The sequence below is a fragment of the Panulirus ornatus genome, chromosome 6 (assembly GCF_036320965.1).
Source record: "Panulirus ornatus isolate Po-2019 chromosome 6, ASM3632096v1, whole genome shotgun sequence".
Lineage (NCBI taxonomy): Eukaryota > Metazoa > Arthropoda > Malacostraca > Decapoda > Palinuridae > Panulirus > Panulirus ornatus.
The window spans coordinates 21,999,200-22,025,360 of NC_092229.1; the positions used below are offsets into that span (position 1 = coordinate 21,999,200).

Consider the following 26,161-nt stretch of genomic DNA (forward strand, 5'->3'; position numbering starts at 1 on the left):
AAGAAACTGCTACTTACAGAGGAATGAAGTAATAACGATCAATACATTTGTGAACGTGGAGCCAAGCCAAGCATTCAAATGTCCCTTAACGCGAGTGTGTAATGATTCTTATGTTCATATACAGTGGCCGAGATGGTACAAGCAAAACCAAACCGTGATCGAGGCCACGTCGGCTGGAAAGATAACATGGTTTATCAAGAACCGAGGTGGACGGTGGACAGGTTATAGCAAAAAATGAAAAGGATACAGGAAGAGGGAAAGACGGAAAATGGAAAATAATTATATAGCTTTGTTATACGATCAAATAACGTGGTATCACAGCGGTCAATCCTCGCGTGATTAGTAAAAAAGAAAAAAAATAGAAGTCTTCTGGGGTCTTGTACCCCCACAGCCCAGGCTACTTGGTTGGGTCGTTGGTCGACTAAGCTATTGTAAGGTGCGACCCGCCTGGCTCTTGTGGTCCACATTTCAAATACTTGTCCAAGGCACTCTCAAACTTCACCACCGTACACATGGTGCTTCTAGTGATTACTGGTAAGGTGACGAAGAGTCTCGGGCCACGGATGTTTAAGGTGTCCTTTCCGTCTTGTACATACGTTGGTACATTGGGATATCAGAGGAAGTATTTTACAGTCTACGTCTGTCGGGCCAGTCGGAAGTTACTGGAGCCATGCCTTGTAGGGTCTTCCAGGTCTAGATGATGATACACCTCTCCCGGTTCAGGGAGTACAACCCCAGTAATTTTAGCCGTCCCCAATAATCTAGCTCCTTCACTAACTAACAGACCTCTGAACACCTAATTCAGCAATATCGCTTGCCTCGTAGGGTGACGTTATGACACCACAATATTCTATTCGACGTAGAATTAGCGCCATGACAAGTATCATAACTGGTTTTGCTTTCCTTGTCTTGCAAGACCGAAGGATACATCATCATCCCGAGAAGGCAACTGTCGTTTTGTCGTGTTCCCAGATGGTTTGGTCATTGGACATTATTACTCCAGGGGTCCCACATTATTCAACTGGTTTATGACAGTCCGTTTGCTAATCTGTTTTGTTTTTGCTTAATCCTAATTGAAAAGCATGCTGTTCTCTCGGTGGCCCACTGGAGAACCACATGTACGTTTCTTTGGAACCTTTCACATTCTCTACAGCCGTGGTTTTCATATCTATCATCATCTGCAAAGGATATGAAACTGTGACTCGTCCTTGCCTCACCGTCAGAGATAAGAATGAGGAACGGGAAGGGCGCGAGCAGAGTTCTTACGAGAATAAGCTATTTACTGTGAAGGAATTATAGACGGACTGGTTTATAACTCCGTGCGATGTTATGGCTATTAACAATATGTATAAACATGTCCCAGTTTTACCGATGATTCCTACCCTACACATGTCATGAGACTTTGGTGACATTCGTCAAACGCTTTGGCAAAGTCTACGTAAATCACATCAGCGTTTTGTTTGTTCCCAGAGCCTCAACCGTCACATTGAAGCAATCAAGCGACTGGGAAAGGCAACATCTTCCTACCCTAAGATCATGCTGTCATGGGTTAGGTAAACTGTTTAACTCCACAATTTCAGTCAATTCCCCTCTTAAGATTCTCTTCAAGATTCTAACTACGCGAGGTGTTAATTCAATGGGTCAATATAATTTGGGGAGCTGCTTTGCTTCCATCGTGATAGAGTGAGACGATGAGTTAGTGTTAAACTTTATAGGATATTGTCAGAATCTAAACATTTTCCCCAGAGTACAAGTACCGCTCGTGCAAGAGGTATCTTGCATTTCTCATATAGACAAAGTTCCAGGAGTCCGTCCAGTCCAGGGGCAGGGTGCATGAGCAAGCTCTCAACGGCTCTCGAAATCTTCTGGTGAGGTGGTAATGTCAGCTGTATGTGTAACACTGGGGGACTCCTGTTCAGGAGGAAGTCTGGTGAGTCGTTTATCTTCAAGATGGTTTTTGACTCAATACCGAGTCAATGTGTGTGTGTGTGTGTGTGTGTGTGTGTGTGTGTGTGTGTGTGTGTGTGTGTGTGTGTGTGTGATGAAACCTTGGTCAGCACGCACGAACAACTCTGTTGGTCAGCACGCACGAACAACTCTGTCCTTAGGAGGGCGAAGATGAGAGAGCCCACACGACGCTTGACAAGCTTCATACATGGGAAGCCCCGTGGAACTACCCCCTCTTAGTGTACCATGATTCCCCTGGTAACACTGGCCGCACATCATCATACGCATGGCACTTGACCCAACATCCTCAGAGAAAATTGTCCATGCATGGTCGAGTCTGTCGGTGATATAAGACCTGATGTTTCTCAGCTTACCATGAAACACCCATCGCATACTGAAGGGCTCCCACTGCCCCAGCAGCGACGTCAAGTTACTTTACTAAAATCCTGTATCCTTGAGGGAGGGAAAAACCAAGTGCTGCCTGACACTGAGTATGATTTACCACACACACACACACACACACACACGACACACACACACACGACATACACACACACACACACACACACACACACACACACACACACACACACACACAAACAAACAAAATGTCCAGAGGGTAAGAAATATGGTGCCTGAATTATGAAAGCCGAGTTAAAATATGTCAAAGGACATGGATATGCCCGCTATGGAAGAGAAAAGAGTAAGGGGTGACCTGAAAACAACTTTCAATATTATATATAAGCCTGATGATGCTTCCGGTGGACAATTCTTCGAAATATACATGATCAAACTGACCAGAGTGGCATGAAATATACATGATCAAAACGACCAGAGTAGCATGAAATATACATGATCAAACCGACCAGAGTGGCATGAAATATACATGATCAAACCGACCAGAGTGGCATGAAATATACATGATCAAAACGACCAGAGTGGCATGAAATATACATGATCAAAACGACCAGAGTAGCATGAAATATACATGATCAAACCGACCAGAGTGGCATGAAATATACATGATCAAACCGACCAGAGTAGCATGAAATATACATGATCAGAACGACCAGAGTAGCATGAAATATACATGATCAAAACGACCAGAGTGGCATGAAATATACATGATCAGAACGACCAGAGTGGCATGAAATATACATGATCAAACCGACCAGAGTAGCATGAAATATACATGATCAGAACGACCAGAGTGGCATGAAATATACATGATCAAAACGACCAGAGTAGCATGAAATATACATGATCAGAACGACCAGAGTGGCATGAAATATACATGATCAAACCGACCAGAGTAGCATGAAATATACATGATCAAAACGACCAGAGTGGCATGAAATATACATGATCAAAACGACCAGAGTGGCATGAAATATACATGATCAAAACGACCAGAGTAGCATGAAATATACATGATCAAACGACAGAGTGGCATGAAATATACATGATAAACGACCAGAGTGGCATGAAATATACATGATCAAACCGACCAGAGTGGCATGAAATATACATGATAAACGACCAGAGTGGCATGAAATATACATGATCAAACCGACCAGAGTGGCATGAAATATACATGATCAAAACGACCAGAGTGGCATGAAATATACATGATAAAAACGACCAGAGTGGCATGAAATATACATGATCAAAACGACCAGAGTGGCATGAAATATACATGATCAAAACGACCAGAGTGGCATGAAATATACATGATCAAAACGACCAGAGTGGCATGAAATATACATGATCAAACCGACCAGAGTGGCATGAAATATACATGATCAGAACGACCAGAGTGGCATGAAATATACATGATCAGAACGACCAGAGTGGCATGAAATATACATGATCAAAACGACCAGAGTGGCATGAAATATACATGATCAAACCGACCAGAGTGGCATGAAATATACATGATCAAAACGACCAGAGTGGCATGAAATATACATGATCATACCGACCAGAGTGGCATGAAATATACATGATCAAAACGACCAGAGTAGCATGAAATATACATGATCAGAACGACCAGAGTAGCATGAAATATACATGATCAAAACGACCAGAGTGGCATGAAATATACATGATCAAAACGACCAGAGTGGCATGAAACTACTCAAGAAACCAGTTACAAAAGATGTACACAAGTCCTTCTATAACATCGAAGTAATGGATGAAGAAAATGAGCCACGTGATGCAACTGTGAACGTTAACAACACAAAGAAGTTTTATAAGGCTGCACGACAGTAAAAGGGAGAGAGAGAGAGAGAGAGAGAGAGAGAGAGAGAGAGAGAGAGAGAGGTCACGAGATGGCGCCCTACGATTGTAGAACTCCCTCCCAGTACAGCACTAACAGATCATTATTACCATATATTGTATGGCCTCAAAATACGTGCGATATCAGGGTCTTGACTGCCACATGAATACGAGTAGGATGAGAACCATCATAGTGTGTGACCAGGTGGCATGGTAACGAAACCTGTAGTGTGCCCAGGCGGGAGATAACCCAAACTGCTGTGTGACCTGGTAGCATGATAACCAGACCTGTACTGTGAGCAGTTGGTGAGTTACCCCGCCTTGCAATGCGACCTGGTGGCGATAACCCGACCTGCAGTGTGACCTGGTGATGCGGTAACCCGACGTGGTGTGACCTGGTGGATATAACCCGACCTGCAGTGTGACCTGGTGGCGAGATAACCCGACCTGCAGTGTGACCTGGTGGCGAGATAATCCAACCTGCAGTGTGACCTTGTTACGAGATAATCCAACCTGCAGTGTGACCTTGTTACGAGATAACCCGACCTGCAGTGTGACTTGGTGGCGAGATAATCCAACCTGCAGTGTGACCTTGTTACGAGATAACCCGACCTGCAGTGTGACCTTGTTACGAGATAACCCGACCTGCAGTGTGACTTGGTGGCGAGATAATCCAACCTGCAGTGTGACCTTGTTACGAGATAACCCGACCTGCAGTGTGACCTGGTGACGAGATAATCCAACCTGCAGTGTGACCTTGTTACGAGATAACCCGACCTGCAGTGTGACCTTGTTACGAGATAACCCGACCTGCAGTGTGACTTGGTGGCGAGATAACCGGACCTGCAGTGTGACCTGGTGGCGAGATAATCCAACCTGCAGTGTGACCTTGTTACGAGATAACCCGACCTGCAGTGTGACCTGGTGGCGAGATAATCCAACCTGCAGTGTGACCTGGTTACGAGATAACCCGACCTGCAGTGTGACCTGGTTACGAGATAACCCGACCTGCAGTGTGACCTGGTGGCGAGATAATCCAACCTGCAGTGTGACCTGGTTACGAGATAACCCGACCTGCAGTGTGACCTGGTGGCGAGATAATCCAACCTGCAGTGTGACCTGGTTACGAGATAACCCGACCTGCAGTGTGACCTGGTGGCGAGATAATCCAACCTGCTGTGTGACGACGTTAAGAGACAGCTCGACCTGCACTGCAACCAGGAGGGAGGATAACCTGACCTGCAGTGTGACTAGGTGGTGAGATAATCCTGTCTGCTGTGTCACTAGGGAGAAGGTGACCCGACCACCACTGCAATCAAGCAGGGAGATTATCCTACCAACAGTGCGACCAGGTGGGGACATAACCCGACCACCAGTGCGACCAGGTGGGGAGACAACCCGACCACCAGTGCGACCCGGTGGGGACCTAACCCGACCACCAGTGCGACCAGGTGGGGAGACAACCCGACCACCAGTGCGACCAGGTGGGGACCTAACCCGACCACCAGTGTGACCAGGTGGGGACCTAACCCGACCACCAGTGCGACCAGGTGGGGACCTAACCCGACCACCCAGTGCGACCAGGTGGGGACATAACCCGACCACCAGTAGCGACCAGGTGGGACCTAACCCGACCACCAGTGCGACCAGGTGGGGACCTAACCCGACCACCAGTGCGACCAGGTGGGGACCTAACCCGACCACCAGTGCGACCAGGTGGGGACCTAACCCGACCACCAGTGCGACCAGGTGGGGACCTAACCCGACCACCAGTGCGACCAGGTGGGGACCTAACCCGACCACCAGTGCGACCAGGTGGGGACCTAACCCGACCACCAGTGCGACCAGGTGGGGACATAACCCGACCACCAGTGCGACCAGGTGGGGACCTAACCCGACCACCAGTGCGACCTAGGTGGGGACCTAACCCGACCACCAGTGCGACCAGGTGGGGACCTAACCCGACCACCAGTGCGACTAGGTGGGGACCTAACCCAACCACCAGTGCGACCAGGTGGGGACCTAACCCGACCACCAGTGCGACTAGGTGGGGACCTAACCCGACCACCAGTGCGACTAGGTGGGGACCTAACCCGACCACCAGTGCGACCAGGTGGGGACATAACCCGACCACCAGTGCGACCAGGTGGGGAGACAACCCGACCACCAGTGCGACCAGGTGGGGACATAACCCGACCACCAGTGCGACCAGGTGGGGACCTAACCCGACCACCAGTGCGACCAGGTGGGGACCTAACCCGACCACCAGTGCGACCAGGTGGGGACCTAACCCGACCACCAGTGCGACCAGGTGGGGACATAACCCGACCACCAGTGCGACCAGGTGGGGACCTAACCCGACCACCAGTGCGACCAGGTGGGGAGACATCCCGACCACCAGTGCGACCAGGTGGGGTGAAAGTTAACCACAGGTGTGAGGTGAGCGAGGGAGGGAGGGCAGGGGCAGGAACACCTGTGGGGCTGGTATGTTGCAGGCAAGTACTAGCCGCCCGCAGGCCGTACACCACCCAGTTTCCTCATAAGCTGCTGTTGCTGCTCCGCCTACAATTCCGTTACCCACAAAACCTGCTGCACCAACGCCCACACATCATGATGTGTATACACACCTGCCGCTAACCCCTGGTGGCTGGCCAGCCTTGAACATGAACTGGCCAATCTATGAAATAACCAGCCAACATGGCCTACCAGCCAAATATTTGCTGAACTCAGCGAACAAACCCAAAATGTTACCCTAAGATTCAGTAATCCTCGCCCCTAGGCTGAACGCAAGACTTGGTTATATGAAAACCAAAAACGTTAACCAGCAAACAACCCATCTCTCCCAAAAGCTAAACAGCCCTGAACCAAGACTTTATAACCTGGCTCTCCTAAGGAAGCTGATCTACCAGCATGTTCGACCTATGACTCAACCAATGCACAACCCGCCAGCCTACGCCCAAGAACTGGTTACCTCAGAACAGATACCTTACGTAAACCTCAACTTTAGTTTTCGAGGCTCATTTATCTCCACAGCTTTGTATGGCCGCGTCGTTCCTTCTGTCATCAATTTGGCCGGCCGCCCGTAGGCCTTCGTACCCTCTACAGCCTGGGTGGGCAGGAACTTCTGCCCAGTATGTATTCAAATTTTTTTCCCTAGGCGGTCACTGCTACGCTACCTCCGTCTAGCGTTCCACACACACACACACAAACCACCACCTAGTTCATACCAACCCCTTGAGCACGACTTTACTACCCCTTAGGTAAGGTCTCTGAACCGAACATTAAATATCTGGTTAAAGGTCACGCCATCATACTGAAGGGTCGTACCGTCATGCCCCAGAATTATAACGTCGCCCTTAACGTCCTTAACATATCGTTTTTAAGTCTAATATCCTCATTCCAGACTATCAGACATCCCCTAGGCGCTTCAGCAACACACCAGGATAAAGCAACCGTCTCCTCTGCACAATATCTATGACACAATAAACTTAAAAGACAAGGAAATGTCATCGAACTAAAAAAAAAAAAATCGTGCACTGTTAATAGCCTTTAACCTTGGACTGTGATGATAAACGCACACCCTCTCGAGACCTCTACAGCCAAAGTGTCGTGACTCAGAGCCAGGCAGGATGTCAGGTGTTGCACAGCTCGGCCATGATCCTCACACAAAGTATCTGTCCACAAGAAACGGCAGCTCGTTAGTGTCACTGGTTAATGATCCTTCCTGGTTCAAACACACGGCTGTGTCTCCAATACTCACGACCTGGACACTACTTCCTCGCTCATTATCTGTCTCGGTGTATGCCTGGCCGTGCGCCTGTCACACACTCAATGTGCCTGCCGCCCTCTGTGTGTATGAGACAGCTTATGCTTGCCTTCACATATTTTTGCTCGTCACCCACCCACCTTCCCCTACCTCCCGGTTGTGTCGTGAGGACGTGCAGTCAGCGTGAGCGTCTGACAATAATTACACGTCCCATGTAGCAATATTTTCTGAGGTTTGGTCATTACCACGCGCCACCTAGCGCTCCTCTCCGCCTTCATACACTGGTCACTTTGCATAATGCCTGGGAATAGCACTACGCCACCATATTTCTCACCAACTGTCTAACTTACGTACACCTACAGTTGGCCCTGTCTACCAGGTTAACCACAGCTCCGTCTTCCACCAAGCTGCTGCTCTCATGCTCTTATCATCATTCAGGATGTCTACGGCCTTCATGGGTCATCAGCCATATACACTACAGGTACTCGTGAAAGGAATTCCTGAACTTCGCTCATGGCCAGACCATAACATCTACAGGGTATGAACTGACCCTTTACGATCGACGGTACAAATCTTGAGCAGGATGGTGTAGCTTTTCACCTTACCCCTTTTCGCGTCCGGTCAAAGGGCAGGCGATCATATTTCCAGGGTCGCAGCGCTGTGCTCAAGAAGTTAAACACATTCGGCTCCACAGTGGAGTCAAAAGTCTTCATCTCTCATTAACTCTCTATGCCTCACCTCTCTCTTGTCATCACTCTCCGTCCACCGTGATGCTGCTACCTTCTCCTTCAGGCGTTATTATGGGCACTGCTCTCGTGAGGCGTCTGCCCACGCCCCTGCCTTCAAGTTTTCAACCCGCCGCTTGCGTCTGGCTGCTACTTCCTATAATTTGGGTATGAAAATAGGCTACATGAAGAATGACTGTTAAGATACCTCCTCCTTTCCCCTTTTAACCCTTAAAGGTCAGTTCTACAACCATCTGAGGATCTATGAAGAATTTCTCAGTTGTTTTTCTTGTTCTATCCTTCCTTACGTACGATGTGGCCATGTCTGGGGGTTGTTTTACCCGCGCCATGTCGGTCAATATACATGAGAGAGAGAGAGAGAGAGAGAGAGAGAGAGAGAGAGAGAGAGAGAGAGAGAGAGAGAGAGAGAGAGAGAGAGGAGAGAGAGAGAGAGAGGCCTCTAAGATGATGTAAGAGGTTTTGCAAGAGAGGGCGTGGCACTGGTAACGAAGGATGAATGGCCTGAAAGACGTTTGATTACAAGTGTGTCAACGAAAGATTAATGGTAGCGAACGTCAAGTGTGAGGGATCAAATCCCTCTCTAACGGTCACATGTGCGCCGTGTAATGATGGAAAAGTTCAAGGATGACTGCTGGAGAGAATATGAAGGAGAAAATAGAGGTGGGAGGGCAGAAGAGAGCTTAACAGAGGAGGGAATGATAGACGGGAATGGGGTCGTAAGTGTAAATGATAACAGTGAAGGAATATGTGGAATGTGTGTAAGCAGCAAGCATGGGTACTGCATCTATGAACCTTATATATACAGTTGCTCACAAGTATACAGAGTACAGGCAGAAGGAAGACAGGATTAACAAAAGCACGATTCACATCCCACTCTCTCTGGTTAAGAAGGAACGTTTCTGATGTGCCATCTGGTGGTGGTGTCGTGTCGTGTTCGGGGATCTTGTACCCACACACTAGGGTCGCTGGTCGATTCTCAGACCCTATGGAAGGTACATGATGGTAAGACTTTTACTGGAGACTTTATGGGACCAGAAAAGTTACTGGGAAAATAAAAATATGAGAGGAATACAAGATAAGGAGCGAACGTGTAAAAGCTTAACCCCCACGAGAAGTTAATAAGAGGTGAGGGAATCAGTACCGGCACAAAGCGGGACGAAGGGGACGTGGAGGACATTTAAGGATGCATTATCGTTAGCTGTCATGAAGGTGCGCAGCAGTGCGTGTGTGGGAAGAGTGGTACTGCAAGGTGGACCAAAGGCTTAAGAATGTTGGTGCAGAGAGAGAGAGAGAGAGAGAGAGAGAGAGAGAGAGAGAGAGAGAGAGAGAGAGAGAGAGAGAGAGAGAGAGAGAGAGAGAGAGAGAGAGAGGCCGTAAATTTTCTCTTACAAACATAAAATCACGGTGACTTATATCCCTAAAGGAAAATCCGACTTGAAATATGAGAGACGATCACTTGGATGCCTGCCCGTACTACCGTGGTAACCAACAGGAAGTGAGAATATCAGCATGAAGTAACAGGCAACTGGTACAGAAAGTGTTGCACTACAGGCAGAAGTGCATACAAACTTCAAATTTCTGACATCTAGTTATTGACAATAAGGTGTTGTGACATTTCTTGCAGGGTTTGTTTAGACCTCTCCCTAAAAGGCTCTATGGCTCTACCACTCAACAGGATGAGGAGCACAATAAACATATCAGTGTTAGCGGCAAAAATCAATCAAATCAAGTTAACAATCTTCATCCTCGTTCAAGAGGGGAGCAGGGAACATGATGACTGCCATTAACTCGCATGCCCGCGACTCGATGCCAGTCATTTTCAATCCCGTGATTTACGAGACTTTACGATACGCGCGTTGGAGCGGTTCCTGTAACTCATGACTTTTTGAAATGCAATGATGGAAACACGATGAGACGAGCAGCAGACACAGCAAACTACTACAACTCCCGCCAATGACACGTCTGTAAGATATCATGAAGAAGACACCACAGCAGGACGACCCGCTAGTATGGCACGACACGATACTAACACAAGATTACTACTGGCCGCTACCGAGCTTACCGGAGGAGAAAACTGGTTCCTTTTTGCCCTCACGTTGATCCAGTTAATATCAACTTACGTGATGAAGACAATCGTGTAACGTATCCTGCTCGAATCGATTCTTTTATGACCGCAGCAAGGCAGCTTATTCTCCTTCATTTAACCTATCTTTAAAGGCAATTGTCAATCCCTGTGTGAAATCTTCCTTCCTCCTGTCTAGTTCGAACAATGTATTCCACTTAACGTTATCTAAATTTCTTAATGTCTTAAAACCTTCTAACAGGTCAGCCACGGACACTTTGCTGCTGTAATCAAGTATCCAAAGTCTATTTAGTCTCTCCTCTTCTGGCAAACACTTTGCACTAGTATTAATTCAGTTGTCTTTTTATGGATTCACTTAAGCATTACCTTGGCTTTCTCTGACACAGCCGAAACAAAAACTGGACCGCGCATTTAGACGAAGGGTTTATCCCCGACAACACACTTCAGGAACGTCACATCAATTGCCCCTCGCGCCAATTTGGCCTAAGACTCTTGACAAACGTATCCAAAACTGATCAAAGAGCCAGGCATACCATTACGTCAAAGCCATGTAATCAGTGTTAATGGACGCCAGGCCCACTCTGCTTCCCAACTAATCGACATGAAACAGTCTTGACGAACCATGGACGGTCCAGTCTATCATGTGCTGAAAGCTTACGAGATGGTACGAGTCTTTGGGTCATTCTGAACGCCATCATTAGCTAAAAATACGAAGTTCATCGCGAAAAGGTACGACTGGCGGGTAGCGCTCACCACAAGAAAATATCAAGTTATGAAGAACGAGCCGTGTGAGGTACGTCAGGTGTTGTGGCTGAGATGGAAAGACTGAATATTTGTGGACTGCAAGACAGCAGCCCATGTGCTGGTGGGGTAGGAAGACAAGGACAACGACCTCGGCTAGAGGAGTAACACCTGACAGCCACCGAAGTGGTGGATCACTACGCAACCGTCATTTACTCTCCTGACACCCAGGCAGATGGTACCGGTCACATACTTCTCTGGTCTGTGGCTCCCTATAAAAGCAGATAGAGATTTTACGACGAGATCTTGGCATAAGGCAGGGCTATCACGTAGGGTTCACCGCAGGATGATCTTGGTATACGAAGAACGAGACGTGTGCGTTGTGTTGTACAGTGTTACGCATGAGATGGAGAGATGGTATGTTTGTGGACGGATAGCCAGCAACCCACGTGTGGGTGAACCTGAATAAAAAAGACGGTTATATGAGAAAAAGGAGAGAAACTTGACAGCCACTGAGGCGCTGGCTTACTGAATGGTCGTCACTAACCCTACTGATGCCCAGGAGGGTAGTCACGGTGTCTGCCTACCACCTAATAGAGAGAGAGAGAGAGAGAGAGAGAGAGAGAGAGAGAGAGAGAGAGAGAGAGAGAGAGAGAGAGAGAGAGAGAGAGAGAGAGAGAGAGAGAGAGAGCTGTCGAGCTATGAACACACGAAACTAAGGTATGCCCAAGTTATCTCATACTGCATGAAGGAATCTACGTGTAGCATGGATGATTAGCAATGATAAGGCACTCTGCTAGGGAGCAACATGTGGACAACCTAACATCTTCTGACCTCAGGCCCATCACTGTCGGGTCACCTTCCTTATCTTGACCATCTCATTGGTTTCTTACACGTTAACGAGTATATCATAATAACCTTGGGAGCAGACAGCCTGCAGTTGATGGATTACACACTCAAAAGGTTCTGTCAAGGTTGTCTTCATCCTAGAGTCTTAAAACTCCATAACAGTTGCCCACGCATGATCGTGATAAACGACCCACTCCCGCAGCTTCACAGTATGCTACGTACCTCCACTGATAACCATATAATCAATGTGAATAGCTTTCACTCAAGAGTCAATAAAGATCCCCTTAATTTCCGTTCAAGTTATCGAGCGTCTGGACTGAGCACAGCTAGACCAGCAGAAGTTGCTGGGCCGGCCGGCCACGCCACCAGAGCAAGTCGGCCGCTGCATCACGGCGACGCAATAGGAGGGGGTGGAAGAGAATCACCTGCCGCTGGTCTGTAATTATACCGTCAGGCAGCAGGCCCAGGTGGAGGGGATAAGATAACTGTGGGTCGCAACAACACATGACCAGGACACAGGGAAGCAGTCACCGAGGGTAACAAAGATATGTAAGTGATCACTGATGGTCTACTACTTGCTACTACCCTGATGTGAACAACAGGTTGGTGACAAATTCTAACTGATTATCTTCGTTAGAATCTGCTAACCCATTTGCATATGCTAATGCTATCCAGGACGATAAGCATGCAACATCTTACTTACGAAAGTAATGTCATTTAAGAAGAATAACACAAAGTGATCATGCAATACGAAAATAGTTATACTGTAAGTCAACTACAAACATGGGGAGCAGACAAGACTTACCTGCAGAAGAAGATGGAGAGGAGGGCTAACCTTAGGGCCCTTGTGAGCTCTCTTGCACACACAAGCTGTGAACAGCGGCATCGTCGCGCCTCTCGCTCCTCCTGACACAACCCGAAATTATATGACGTCACTCAACGTCTGTCACCACGACGACGTCACTAACGCACTATGACGTCACTATGGCACTAGGAAAGGCTCAGTCGGGTGAGGGAGAAACAGCCACTTGCGGACAGCACACGTCATCTCGGCCACCTCCCCCTGCCCACGATATCGACCAAAGTTACACTTTTTTTTTTTTAATACCTTTCCGGTAGTTTCGTGTGGGTGGGAGGTTAGGTGGGTGCACAGATGACAGTAAGTCAGTGGTGTGTGCTGTACACCGAAGGGATTCTGAGTGAGGGAAGCACCGTGATGGTCAACAGTATATCATCTCTTGACTGAGCGTCCTGACCCTAATGGCCATGTACTGAGCTGGGACACTAACAAGCAACCACGGTGGGGGTCACGAAGAAGGGTCGGTGAGGGGTTAGGCTTGTTAATGTGAGGTCAAACACCCTTAACAAGGATGGCTGGAAAGAACAGGAAAGCGGACCTTCCTCCCTCCTCCTCCTCCAACATATAGCTGTACTGGCTCTCTACCAAACACTACCCATTAAAAGTCGCTAAAATTCCAGCAAAGTGGCAGAGGTCGTTCCTGTGAGAAGCCCCCCGATGAAACCCGACACCGACACCGGATCAGTGAGGGCCACTGTTGTTTCTGTTAGTCAGGCGGCGGGGTCTACCGTTACGGGTGTGCGGGTTCGATTTGGTCAGCCGGTTCAAGGGTCGCACCCCCTTTCTGCTCTATTTGGTTGGTCGCAGGTCAGCACTGGGGGGTGGGGTCAGCTGTCGGGTCACTGCCGGGAATGTGAAGAACCTCAACAGATTCACTCGGTTCAGCCAATCTTCCATACCATTTTACGAGGGCAGGTCACCGCCCCGTATTAGATTTCGAGGAGCCACATTCCAGGACTCCAGGACTCCTTTTATCGCCTCACATGATACCTCTTTATCAAGATACACCAGAATTCATGAAATAACACTCATTTTCTTATCTTTTCCCCTCACATCTTCCATGAACAGGGACATACAGCTGTGTAGTGATCTGGCCTTGGTATAGTCAGACTCCCACGGAGAAGGTCAGCAGGGGAGCGAAAGCAGAGGGCGTGGCTTCTGCACTTCGTCAGCGCGGGTGTTGACCTCCCGACGACTTCTAGATGATGACCCCAGCGGCGCGACCTTATCCCCCAGCGAGGCTGGCCTCCTCCCCCCCTGCTGGATCACACATCCTACAGCTGGGGTCTTACTAAGGTCTGGGCTGGTGAGCTTGGGGAAAAATGATGTTTTTGCAGGGAATGATGATGAAAAGACTAGTGTCAATTATATTTTACGTGTGATTACGATTTTTCAGTGCCTGAAAAGCACGTGGAAACCTTCAAATATCATCTTTTTTTTTTAAATCTTACGATGAACTTCGATGCCTTGTGAAGTGCGAAACCTTCATAATCGTATGACCAGACTGACCCTTAAGTCTGTTCTCAGCGCACCATGATTCTATCAAGGTTCTCTCAAGTCACTCTCGGAGGCGGTGAGTAACCCACACTTGCGATATGAGCACGACCGCTGCTCCAGGCCGCCAGCACTGCACTGTTCCGAACAGCGTAAACTGACAGTGAGCGAATATTTACGCTGCCCAACAGTGGCGCTCTTGTTGTCCTCCTGAGAGTCGCCGCTTGTGGCGCTGTCGTCGCCCACCGCCACCCGTCAGCACCACCCCCTCACCGCCACACTCCCTCACCCTCCTCACACTTCACTTACGCACTTCCAGAAAAAAAAAGAAATGATCTCCCACTGAACAAGACACTTTCGAATCACTTCAGCAGTAAGTCGTATATAATTCCAGAAATGTTCACAGTTCAGTAATATTTCACTTCACAATAATTTCCTTATCCTGAAATACAGAATGATCGCGTCATTATATATATATATATATATATATATATATATATATATATATATATATATATATATATATATATATATATATATATATATATTACAAAATCCTTGACGAGGACAGCCACCTTCAAGATTGTCATATGCTCTCCCTAATACAGTTGTAACGTAATATCCTATCTAATAAAACTATACACATCACTATCCTTCATCATATTTAGAGTTCAGTGGATGATTGAAGCGCATTCCTTACCAGGCTTCGCCATTCGGTGCCCCGAGCAAAGGAGGCAAGGGCCAAGCTGTCCCTTGACGAGAGAGAGAGAGAGAGAGAGAGAGAGAGAGAGAGAGAGAGAGAGAAACAATAAGGCAGACGTAGAATACGACAAAGGCAAGCAAGCAGCAGGGCCTCACGGCCGCCGCTACACCATCACCACAGACACCACCAGGTCGTCGTGACACTGCAACAACTCGCCTCCTGCCATGCCATCACACCCGCTTCCTCCACTGCTATTACTCCAGTTCATAATACACACACGAAATTGGAATAGGATTCTTATGTTTGGTTACAGCATAGCAGGAAACACTTAAGAACTAACAAAGAAGGTCTAGATGGGAAAAACGAAGAGGGTACCAGGATTACGAGGTAAGTAAGTGGGAAAGGCCACAGGCTTAAATTTGTTCACCTTGAAAGAGAGAAGAGTGAGGAGCGACCTGATGGCAAGCTTAAAGACTCTCAAACATCGATGACGTGGAAATTAAATAGTTCGTCGAGAGATGCAGAGATGGAGACACCAGAGGACATAACACAAAGTGGAAAAAAAAGTTAAAATTGTGTGCTTTTTTATATAAAAGTTGTGGATGAAAGGAAGGGAATGACTAAGGACATGGTTAATGCAGACAGCATACATTCATCTAACAAGCTGTATGATAGTAGAGAATGTTCAAGAGATGGGGCCTCACGAGTTTAACCACCCCGCCCCTACAATACAAATAAGCCCTCTCACACACACACACACACACACACACACACACACACACACACACACAGGAACCAGCTAGAAAATACAGAATCTTCCTGGGTACATCTTACACCACCTACCTACCAAGAGTCCCTCATACAGCTGAACCTATCCACCATCTCCGACCGACACCGACATATCAAACGGCAGTTTGGTAATAAACTGCTGAAACACCCACTCTACAGAGACCTCTCAGACGCCCATCCACCACGGACCGACGTTCGTAACCAATCGACTTGTTCCAATCAGAGCTTGTACCATTGTGAACTCCATAAACAATCCATGAACAATTGCATGGCTATGCAACAGAACAGCTTATTTTTCTGTTAGGCTACGTAGTATGTGAACTACTGTATTACTGCAACTAATTCATCATTTAATGTTCAATCAAGTTCAATATGAACGTACACACCATACCATTTACTCTGTAAACATCCTTGTATATCCGCCACCCTAGCTATCTACATGTACCTCACCCATGTGCTTATCCGAAGTGTGAGAAATATCCAGCTCATCCTAATCTTAAGCTCTTGTAACCAACTTGACCACCCAGTTCTCTACCATCTGTAATACCCCATCTGTGTATTTCAGCCGAATGGCTGCTTAAACCCAATAAACCGTTATTCATTCATTTATTTACACCAAGGGAGAGGCAACGACAGCAAAGCTTAAGATCTAACCTACAAGACTGAATATTCTAATGTCATGACCAAGAGGACACCTACTCCGAATACTGCATTTTCTGACGAACTTTCTTTCACTCACTTGTAAATGTATTTTCTTTAATATAAAGGAATGGTCAATATTCTAAGCTGCCACTCTGGCAGCCGCGTAGCATGTACTCATCACTGCGGTAAGATATCAAGGGTTGGTTGGGGGAACAACACACACACACACACACCAACAGATGACGATGACTGGGGAAACACGACCCGACACACGCCAGCCAGGCTTGGAAAACAGACAGTGCGGACAGAGGCTGGGGTTCCCGAGCAAACACTCCTACCCCCGTGCCGCCCTCCTAGTGTACACAATGCCTGACCAACAACACTGGCGTCGCCTGCACAAGCACAAGCTCTCTCTCTCTCTCTCTCTCTCTCTCTCTCTCTCTCTCTCTCTCTCTCTCTCTCTCTCTCTCTCTCTCACACACACACACACACACACACACACACAGTAGTAGAGACATTATACATACATACAAGGAGACAGCAACACGAGTGCAAAACTCTCCGTAACACACAAATGGTAACCACAAATAGTAATCACACATCATAACACAATCCATTCCAAGACCGTGGCTGGTCCCGCAACAGCCATACATAATGCATGCATCCATTTTTTTCCTCTCATACCCAACACAAAAACGACCCCTTGCGGTTTAAAGTAACACAAGCACCAATCCCAGGCATTCCACGTAGGGTCTCACAATGCCCAGTAATTACACACAAGGGGACTTACGTCAGACTGTTCCTTGCACACGACCCAAGCCTTGTAAACTGAAACACAGGTTCGTACCCAATCCCACACCTCACACACACACAGTTAATCTCTATCCCCGCATCAAGTCACTGACACACCACTAACCAGTTCAGTGTCCATGACGATGCCAAATTGTTCTCCTACGTCTTCACGAATTATACAATCGACTGCTGACACACATCAGGTCAAAACGGTCACTTAAAAAACGAATGGCCTGTCACTAACTCACTGACACACACACACACACACACACACACACACACACACAGAACAAGGGAGCATAATTGGAAGTTGGGCAAGAAAAGTGCACAGAGGGACGTGAGCAAGCATTTCATCAGCATGACTTGTGGTCACGTGGAACAAGGGGAGGAGGGGAGGGAGGAAGTAAGTTGGGAGCAGCACAGGAAAATCAAGAAGCCTACACGAAAGAAATGCAAGAGAAGAGATGGTGAGTTATGAACACAGAACTACCTCTCCATGTGCACAAATACGAAATTACAGACAGGTATCACACACACACACACACACACACACACACACACACACACACACACACACACATACACACACACACACGTTACTGACCATGAGTCAGGCACGAGCCCGCATGGGTTAGGTTCCTGGGCGCGGCAGTTGGCCCATACCCAACCAAGTGTTCATCCTCCGTACGGAACTGGTCGATAAATGGGTACCTGGCTTAGTTTGGTCTGTGTGTGTGTGTGTGTGTGTGTAACAAAAGAAGACAAATCGTACAAAAGGTTATGACACGAGGCCAGAGGAGAACAAAATTCTCTCCCAGTAACACACATTTCCAGAAGAGTAAGGGGTGATTTGATCACACCAACCACTTCGACAATGTCGACAATGAACAATTCTTCGACAGATGCCGAGATAGACCGACTGGAGGCTATAACCAGAAACAATGCAAGAGACGTGTTCGAAAGTGTTGGAATAAATAACCAAAGTGATGAAACGGTGAACGCTGCTGACATGTTATAAATGTGGAACAACTTGCAATATATCAGTAGAGAAGTTTCATGTGACGTGGCCCCCACATACGTAGAGGAGGACTCTACCTGTACACTACACATACGTAATCAAATACATATGTATGTATGAACACGCAAACAAAAACGGGTACAGTACAAACATGTACCAACAAACACATCGAAACAAACCAATGCTCTTCCCAGCCTCTACAGTATTCTGTACCGACCTTATTGTGTCCCTTACCACTTCAATGCATGTTTGTGAATCTTACTGTTATTAGATACTAAACTTGTTCTGCGTAATTAATAAATTATCATTATAATCAATCGTTACTATTATTATTAATATTACTATTATCATTTATCCTTGGGGATAGGTTAGGGGAGAAAGAATACTTAAACGTATTCCCTGCGTGTCGTACAAGGCGACTCCAAGGGGGGGGAGGGGGGGAGGGAGGGGGAGGGAGGGAGGAGGGGGGTTGGGAATCCTCCCCTACCGTTTTTAATTTTCCAGAAGAAGGACTAGAGAAGGAGGCCAAGTGTGGATTTCCCTCAAAGGCTCAGTCCTCTGTTCTTAAAGCTATCTCGCTAACCCGGGAAATGGCGAATACTATGAAAAAAAGAAATCATTATCATTATACAATATTATCATTACCATTGCTATTGTTTATGTTATTATCATTATATTATTATCATTATTACTATTACTATCATTACTATTTTTATTATTTTTTATTATACTTTGTCGCTGTCTCCCGCGTTTGCGAGGTAGCGCAAGGAAACAGACGAAAGAAATGGCCCAACCCCCCCCATTACACATGTATATACATACGTCCACACACGCAAATATACATACCTACACAGCTTTCCATGGTTTACCCCAGACGCTTCACATGCCTTGATTCAATCCACTGACAGCACGTCAACCCCGGTATACCACATAGCTCCAATTCACTCTATTCCTTGCCCTCCTTTCACCCTCCTGCATGTTCAGGCCCCGATCACACAAAATCTTTTTCACTCCATCTTTCCACCTCCAATTTGGTCTCCCTCTTCTCCTCGTTCCCTCCACCTCCGACACATATATCCCCTTGGTCAATCTTTCCTCACTCATCCTCTCCATGTGCCCAAACCACTTTAAAACACCCTCTTCTGCTCTCTCAACCACGCTCTTTTTATTTCCACACATCTCTCTTACCCTTACGTTACTCACTCGATCAAACCACCTCACACCACACATTGTCCTCAAACATCTCATTTCCAGCACATCCATCCTCCTGCGCACAACTCTATCCATAGCCCACGCCTCGCAACCATACAACATTGTTGGAACCACTATTCCTTCAAACATACCCATTTTTGCTTTCCGAGATAATGTTCTCGACTTCCACACATTCTTCAAGGCTCCCAGAATTTTCGCCCCCTCCCCCACCCTATGATCCACTTCCGCTTCCATGGTTCCATCCGCTGCCAGATCCACTCCCAGATATCTAAAACACTTCACTTCCTCCAGTTTTTCTCCATTCAAACTCACCTCCCAATTGACTTGACCCTCAACCCTACTGTACCTAATAACCTTGCTCTTATTCACATTTACTCTTAACTTTCTTCTTTCACACACTTTACCAAACTCAGTCACCAGCTTCTGCAGTTTCTCACATGAATCAGCCACCAGCGCTGTATCATCAGCGAACAACAACTGACTCACTTCCCAAGCTCTCTCATCCCCAACAGACTTCATACTTGCCCCTCTTTCCAAAACTCTTGCATTTACCTCCCTAACAACCCCATCCATAAACAGATTAAACAACCATTACTATTATCATCATCATTTACGACAAGTCGTTTAAACGCATTCATCTTGAAAGTGTGACACGAATTCCCGGACATACACAAAGAAAACCCAGAAGATAGTAAACTCGTTCACTGGTCGTCCATGGTCAGTAAAGGTCATCCTTTGTAAACCATGCTGCCTTGTGAGAGTCGGTGATGCTTACTGTGTAGGAAGGAACGGTAACGTTACACTTCACATTTCTTCGGCCAGAAAACATTCTGATGTGGTCCCATGTGAAGGTTACTGAAGCAATGAAATTCCTGTAACCTAGTGAGTACAGGAGAGATTACTAGAAAGTTAACGATGACTGTTCTTAATGGACTGAATCAGAAGACGATGATATGGTTCTTTTTATGGAGAAAATGGAACTAGTCGAACAACACCCTGAGACACTTGAAATGATCCCGATATAACTATGTACGTTAACAACTCGGATGCAATTACGTTCGCAGATGAAACCAAGGCAATCAGTGAAGGAAAAAGTACAATGATCACAAGGAACTGGGCGAAAATTAGGAGAAAAAAATGAGTTTGGCAAATGATTCAAGAATATATATATATATATATATATATATATATATATATATATATATATATATATATATATATATATATATATGTGTGTGTGTGTGTGTGTGTGTGTCCATGGGGATTTATCAATGAAAGATCTAGGGTACTTTAACTTAGATCCAATAGAATATAACTTCTCAAACTCATCAATAAACTCTGGACTGCAAACACGTAATGCCCAAAGGAACATATAAGCAAGGATGGGGAAAACAAACATACAGGAGTAAGAATAAGACTACTGCAATCAATCAATTGAAAGAAGAAAATATCGATCAATAAGCCAGCTTTGTTTTCCCACAGAAACACATACTTAAGAGTGAAGTACCCGTGTGGTACACCACCAGATTCATCCTTCCTGTATGTATATAATGATACGTTAGGACCGAGTCAAGAATACGTACACCGATAGAGTTTTGGTTTATCCATGTTGCAAGATAGTCACGTAGGGAGACAGTAAAGCTGAAAGCTTTTAAGTAAATATAGAAATGACAAGGAAAAGCTTATGAGGCCAAACTAAAAATGCCTATGCATACATATCAACCAATGGCCACATGTGGGGAGAAGTGACGTAATAATTACACAAACATTTTGAAATCACTTCGACGATGTTCACAAAGAGTCATTCTTCAGGGCGAGGACAAGACACAATAATGAGTCAGGCAAGAAAATGATACAAACCTTGACTTCAGAGTGACGCTAAAGATACATGTGTAACAACAACAATTGTAGGCGGAGGGGATAATCTTAACTGCTGGTGTGGTGAACGCTTCTCCTCCGACACATTATAAAAGGACGGTGCTTAACCGCCTATAAAAACTTCTCTATTTCATACAATTATTGATATAAATAAAAATTCGCCGACACACACACACACACACACACACACGTAGGCAGCCATTAATTATACGGTTTACCTATTTTACATCCACGTTATATATGTGAAGTATATCTTGAACTAGGAGTTGTGGATGTTTCAAGAAGACATTCATCCCAAATATGAACCAAACATATCAAAACCCTCCACCGCTGATATCCCATGTAAGAAGACAAGAGGTCAGCGGGGACACACAAAAAGGTACGTATAAATTAATCTTCAAAACATTCGTGCTGTTTCTCCAAGCCGAGGTGCAGGCGAGTGATGAGTGTTACAGGCACGAGCCTGCCTCCCTCCAGGCCCACCCGCACCACCCACGCATGCCCCGGACACCCACGCCACTCCCCTTCCCCCTATGCAACACGTACCCGGCACCTGAGCAGGACGTTGGGTTGCAACACTGAAGAAAAACCACATGGATCTGTCAGAAAAGGATCAGCCCCGCATCATGATCGGTACACTGAGAACCAATCTACGCTTGAGGAGGAGTTGCAAAACTCGCCAGGGCTCCTTGATGGCATACGAGATCTCAGCTCCTGATGCTTCGTCGTTAACTTTAAAGTGATCAAATAAATATCAATCAAGATGACATCAATTGGTGCAGATGATGAAAACCGCCATTCCGTCATTACACACACACACACACACACACACAGGGAATGGCTGGCTAACACAAAGGTGGCGTCAGAGAGGAATATCAACAAACATAGCTCGAGGCAGTCATGTATTCTCAACTCCCCTATTTGCTTTAAAGTTTAAAACAAATAAGCAGCGGCAGGAAACCACCTTCGCTGCAACAATTGATCGGGTGTGCGAAATAATATTGGCCACCTGAGACAGCAACCACCAGTTCGATGTTAACAACATAGTAGGAGGGTAAGTACAAGCCCTTCTCCTGCTTCCTTAACAAGGTCCGAGCGAGACCATACCAGTGGCAATGTCTGATTCAACTGCAGGAAGGTCCTTACCTTCCTAAATTATGTATATTAAAACTCAGACTATAATTCCACACAAGAAATTGTTTATCTCAAGGTAATCTAATAACAAAATCTATACAATTCAATAGAATATCCGTCATTTTTTCAACAATCAAATGTTAGTTATCAAGAGTCTCAATTAGTTATCAATTTTTAAAAAAATGAGACCATGTAGATTTATAGTTGTAGAAAAAAAATTGATCCTCATCTCATAGGAAGATACAACAAGCAATACTTTTAAAAGAAATAAATCCGGAGTATGGGCAGTGACAGGACAAGGGGGTGGTGGTGATGAAGGGCCCGGGGTAGGGAGCAGGAGAACCGACACTGATGATGAGGGATGAAGGGAGACAGGCTGGGAGGTAGGCCAAGGACAGGGAAGCAGACTTGGGTGAGGCAGAGTGGATGGAAGCACAGTGGAGACAGACTACACAAGGTGGAGAGAAGGCGTGGTAGAGGGACTCACATGCACGGGGCACACATTCCCCTGATACTTGGTGGATAAGAAGTAAGCAGGTGAAAGTAAAGTTGTGATGCCGTAGATAAAAGAAGCAAGTTGGAGGTACGAAGGGTTGGAAAAGTTGCTGGAGAAAATGTAAATGGAAGGCTGTTGAACTGACGTAGGTATGATGAACGAGGGAAGGTGGAGGAACACGAGGTGGGTGAGAGGCAGGCAGACGCAGGCAAACTGGAGGAAGGAAAGACAGTGGAAGTGGAGGTGGAGGAGAGGAGAGACGTCGGCAGCATCGCGCGCCACCTTGTTTAGAGTCACAACAAGCGGGTGTCGGGACACGACTGACGAGCACAGCGTGCTGTGAGCGGCTGCTGGAGAGGCGGCGTTGGTGATATGTCGGCTGGAATGATAGAGTGAGGCTGCTGAGGTGATTAAGAAAAGTCGTCAGTGATGAGAGACATGAAATGAAAGAGAAAGGCTTTTGGTGATGAGCCTGTTGACGTGAAGGAGAAGGGCTCTGGTAACAATGACTGCTACAATGATGGAAACGGTAATGCAGACGAGCTATCAGGGGAATGAATCGTCCAACCGGATGTGTTTAAATATCACATCAAAATTACATAGCCAACAAAACACTCAACTATCAATAACCAAACCTACACTGTACGTCTGTACAATAATTACCCTTTGTTTCTCAAGTTTACCCTTCCTGTGGAACCCTTTCTTGCTTCGTTCCTAATCACCCAGTAAAAAGAAACATTTCGAAATGCTGATGGTGACGGAGGTGCTATTTGAGTAATGGACAGAAGTTGTCACTGAGAGATTACTCGTGGAGGATAATGGCTGTCGATGGAGACGGGCTACTGGGGCAACGGAGAACCTGTTGAGAACAAAGAGACGCTTCTGCAGCAATGTTGACGGCAGGAAGTAGAGTACAGAGAGGGGCTGCTTAAGATAAGGAGAGACGCTCCTAGAGATGGAATGGGACTGCTCAGGCTTTTATAATGATGAAAACAAGTTATCAGTAACTGAAAAATACTAAGGATTTTTGGAGTAACGGAAAAAATAAAATGTCGAAGAAATGAGAGGTGTTGAAGACAGGCCACTAAAATCATGAAACACATTGTTAGGAAGATACTGCTGGCGAGAAAGGTGGACGTTGGAGCGAAGAAGAAAGAATGCCAACCGTAGAGAGACGGTAGAATGGTGGAGAGAGGCTGCTATTAAAGTAAAGAAAGGGGATGACATAGTGTCAGTGTGCTGTTGGGTGATGTGGGCTGGATGATGACTCATGCACGGGGCTATTGCAATGAAAAACAAGTTGCTAAAGTAATGAAAAGAGAGACTCGCAGAAGGAGAGCTGGACGGGTGGAGGAGAAGTGGGGGTGAGAGGCCAACTGCAAAAAGTGACGAGAAAAGAAATGAAGGAACGTGAGAGAGTTAACAGACGGAGGCCATGACGGCTGTGAAAGTAAAGCAACTATAACTTACTAAAGTGTCTTCTCTCTACACGTTGGAGCACAAGTACTTGTCCCTGAAGCACTTCGGGAACATCAAATGACATATTAACTTCACAAAGTATCAAGCAGCAGCCTCCCAAAACAAAGCTAAGGAGACTAATATCACAAGAACAACAGAAGTTCACGGAACCTTTGTGCATGTTCTCCGGAAGTTGTAGGCCAGTGGCAAGAAACGCACGGTACCATAAGTGGTAAATGGTAACGAAGAACGCACAAGGGGAATTGTAACGGGCCTTGCAAGCTGTACCGGCTATTTAGGTATGCTGGAGGAGGCCAAGTCCAGTGACGGGGAACTGGGGTTAAGACAATGATGCTCGCATCATTGTCTACTCAGAGGACGAGATCCCACCAGCGTCCCCGCTGCGGGAGACAGCCAAGATAATTTCATCACCATTACTCTAACAGCAGGTCGGAGAGTACTAATATGCCACACAACTAATTTTGGATAATAAGGACTTAATAACTTGGCGGATACACCAGGGGCCCCGCAGTTCAATTTGATTACCAGAGACGAATTAGGTACTACGTAACCCTCCCAGTCCGTCCACCGGTAATGCACGGTGTCGACTCAACCGAGCTGATGCGGAATTATCTTTTCAGACGGCTGTAGCTACGATATAAAAGCTGTTGATCGTTCCCTTCTCGACACCGTAATACTGATGACCGGAATGTTACATTATGAGGCGACCCGGCAGCCATACCACTAGACCAAGGTGTCAGGCTACATGTAGACCAGGTGTTGCAAGCTGGACGACGCTCTCATAACTTAGGTTCTAAGCACATCGCCACCACGCACGTCGGATGGTGAACTTATCTTCATAGCATTAACGCCGACGACCCTCTCCTTAACAAATGATTAATCTCATTATATCTGGCTTTACTTCCTGAGACAAGTGCTGCAGGTGGACGGCCACTGGAACGGACTGATGCCACACGGACAGGACGGCGTCTCCACAACAGCCCTCCTCCGGCAGACACGATGGGTAGGGGAGTCTCATACGTCTCTGCCTCATCTGGCAAAACCCCTGGCCGACTCCTACGTAGCTATGGCTGGTAGCCCCACAGATGGTGCCATGACTGAAGTGCAGCTCCAGTATGAGATCGTTACCACCGTCGTCAAAATCAGGATAACAAGAATGAATACAGCCACACGTAATGCCCAACGTGGCAGAAAAGTTATTCATTTACAATGAGGCGACACTTACGGCAATGAATAAAATGTAAACTATAACTGCC

General features: G+C 46.5%; 1 protein-coding gene across 12 annotated transcripts in view; it reads right to left on the reverse strand.

Annotated features, from left to right (window-relative positions):
• Positions 1-26,161, reverse strand: part of by (focal adhesion protein tensin) — a 1,595,780-nt gene that overhangs the window by 1,561,371 nt on the left and 8,248 nt on the right. For all 12 annotated transcript variants that reach the window (XM_071662733.1, XM_071662731.1, XM_071662715.1 and 9 more), the window contains exon 2: positions 13,215-15,204. In XM_071662733.1, coding sequence (XP_071518834.1) covers positions 13,215-13,295 — 81 coding nt within the window. In that variant the 5' untranslated portion in view covers positions 13,296-15,204. The remainder of the gene's footprint in view (positions 1-13,214; positions 15,205-26,161) is intronic.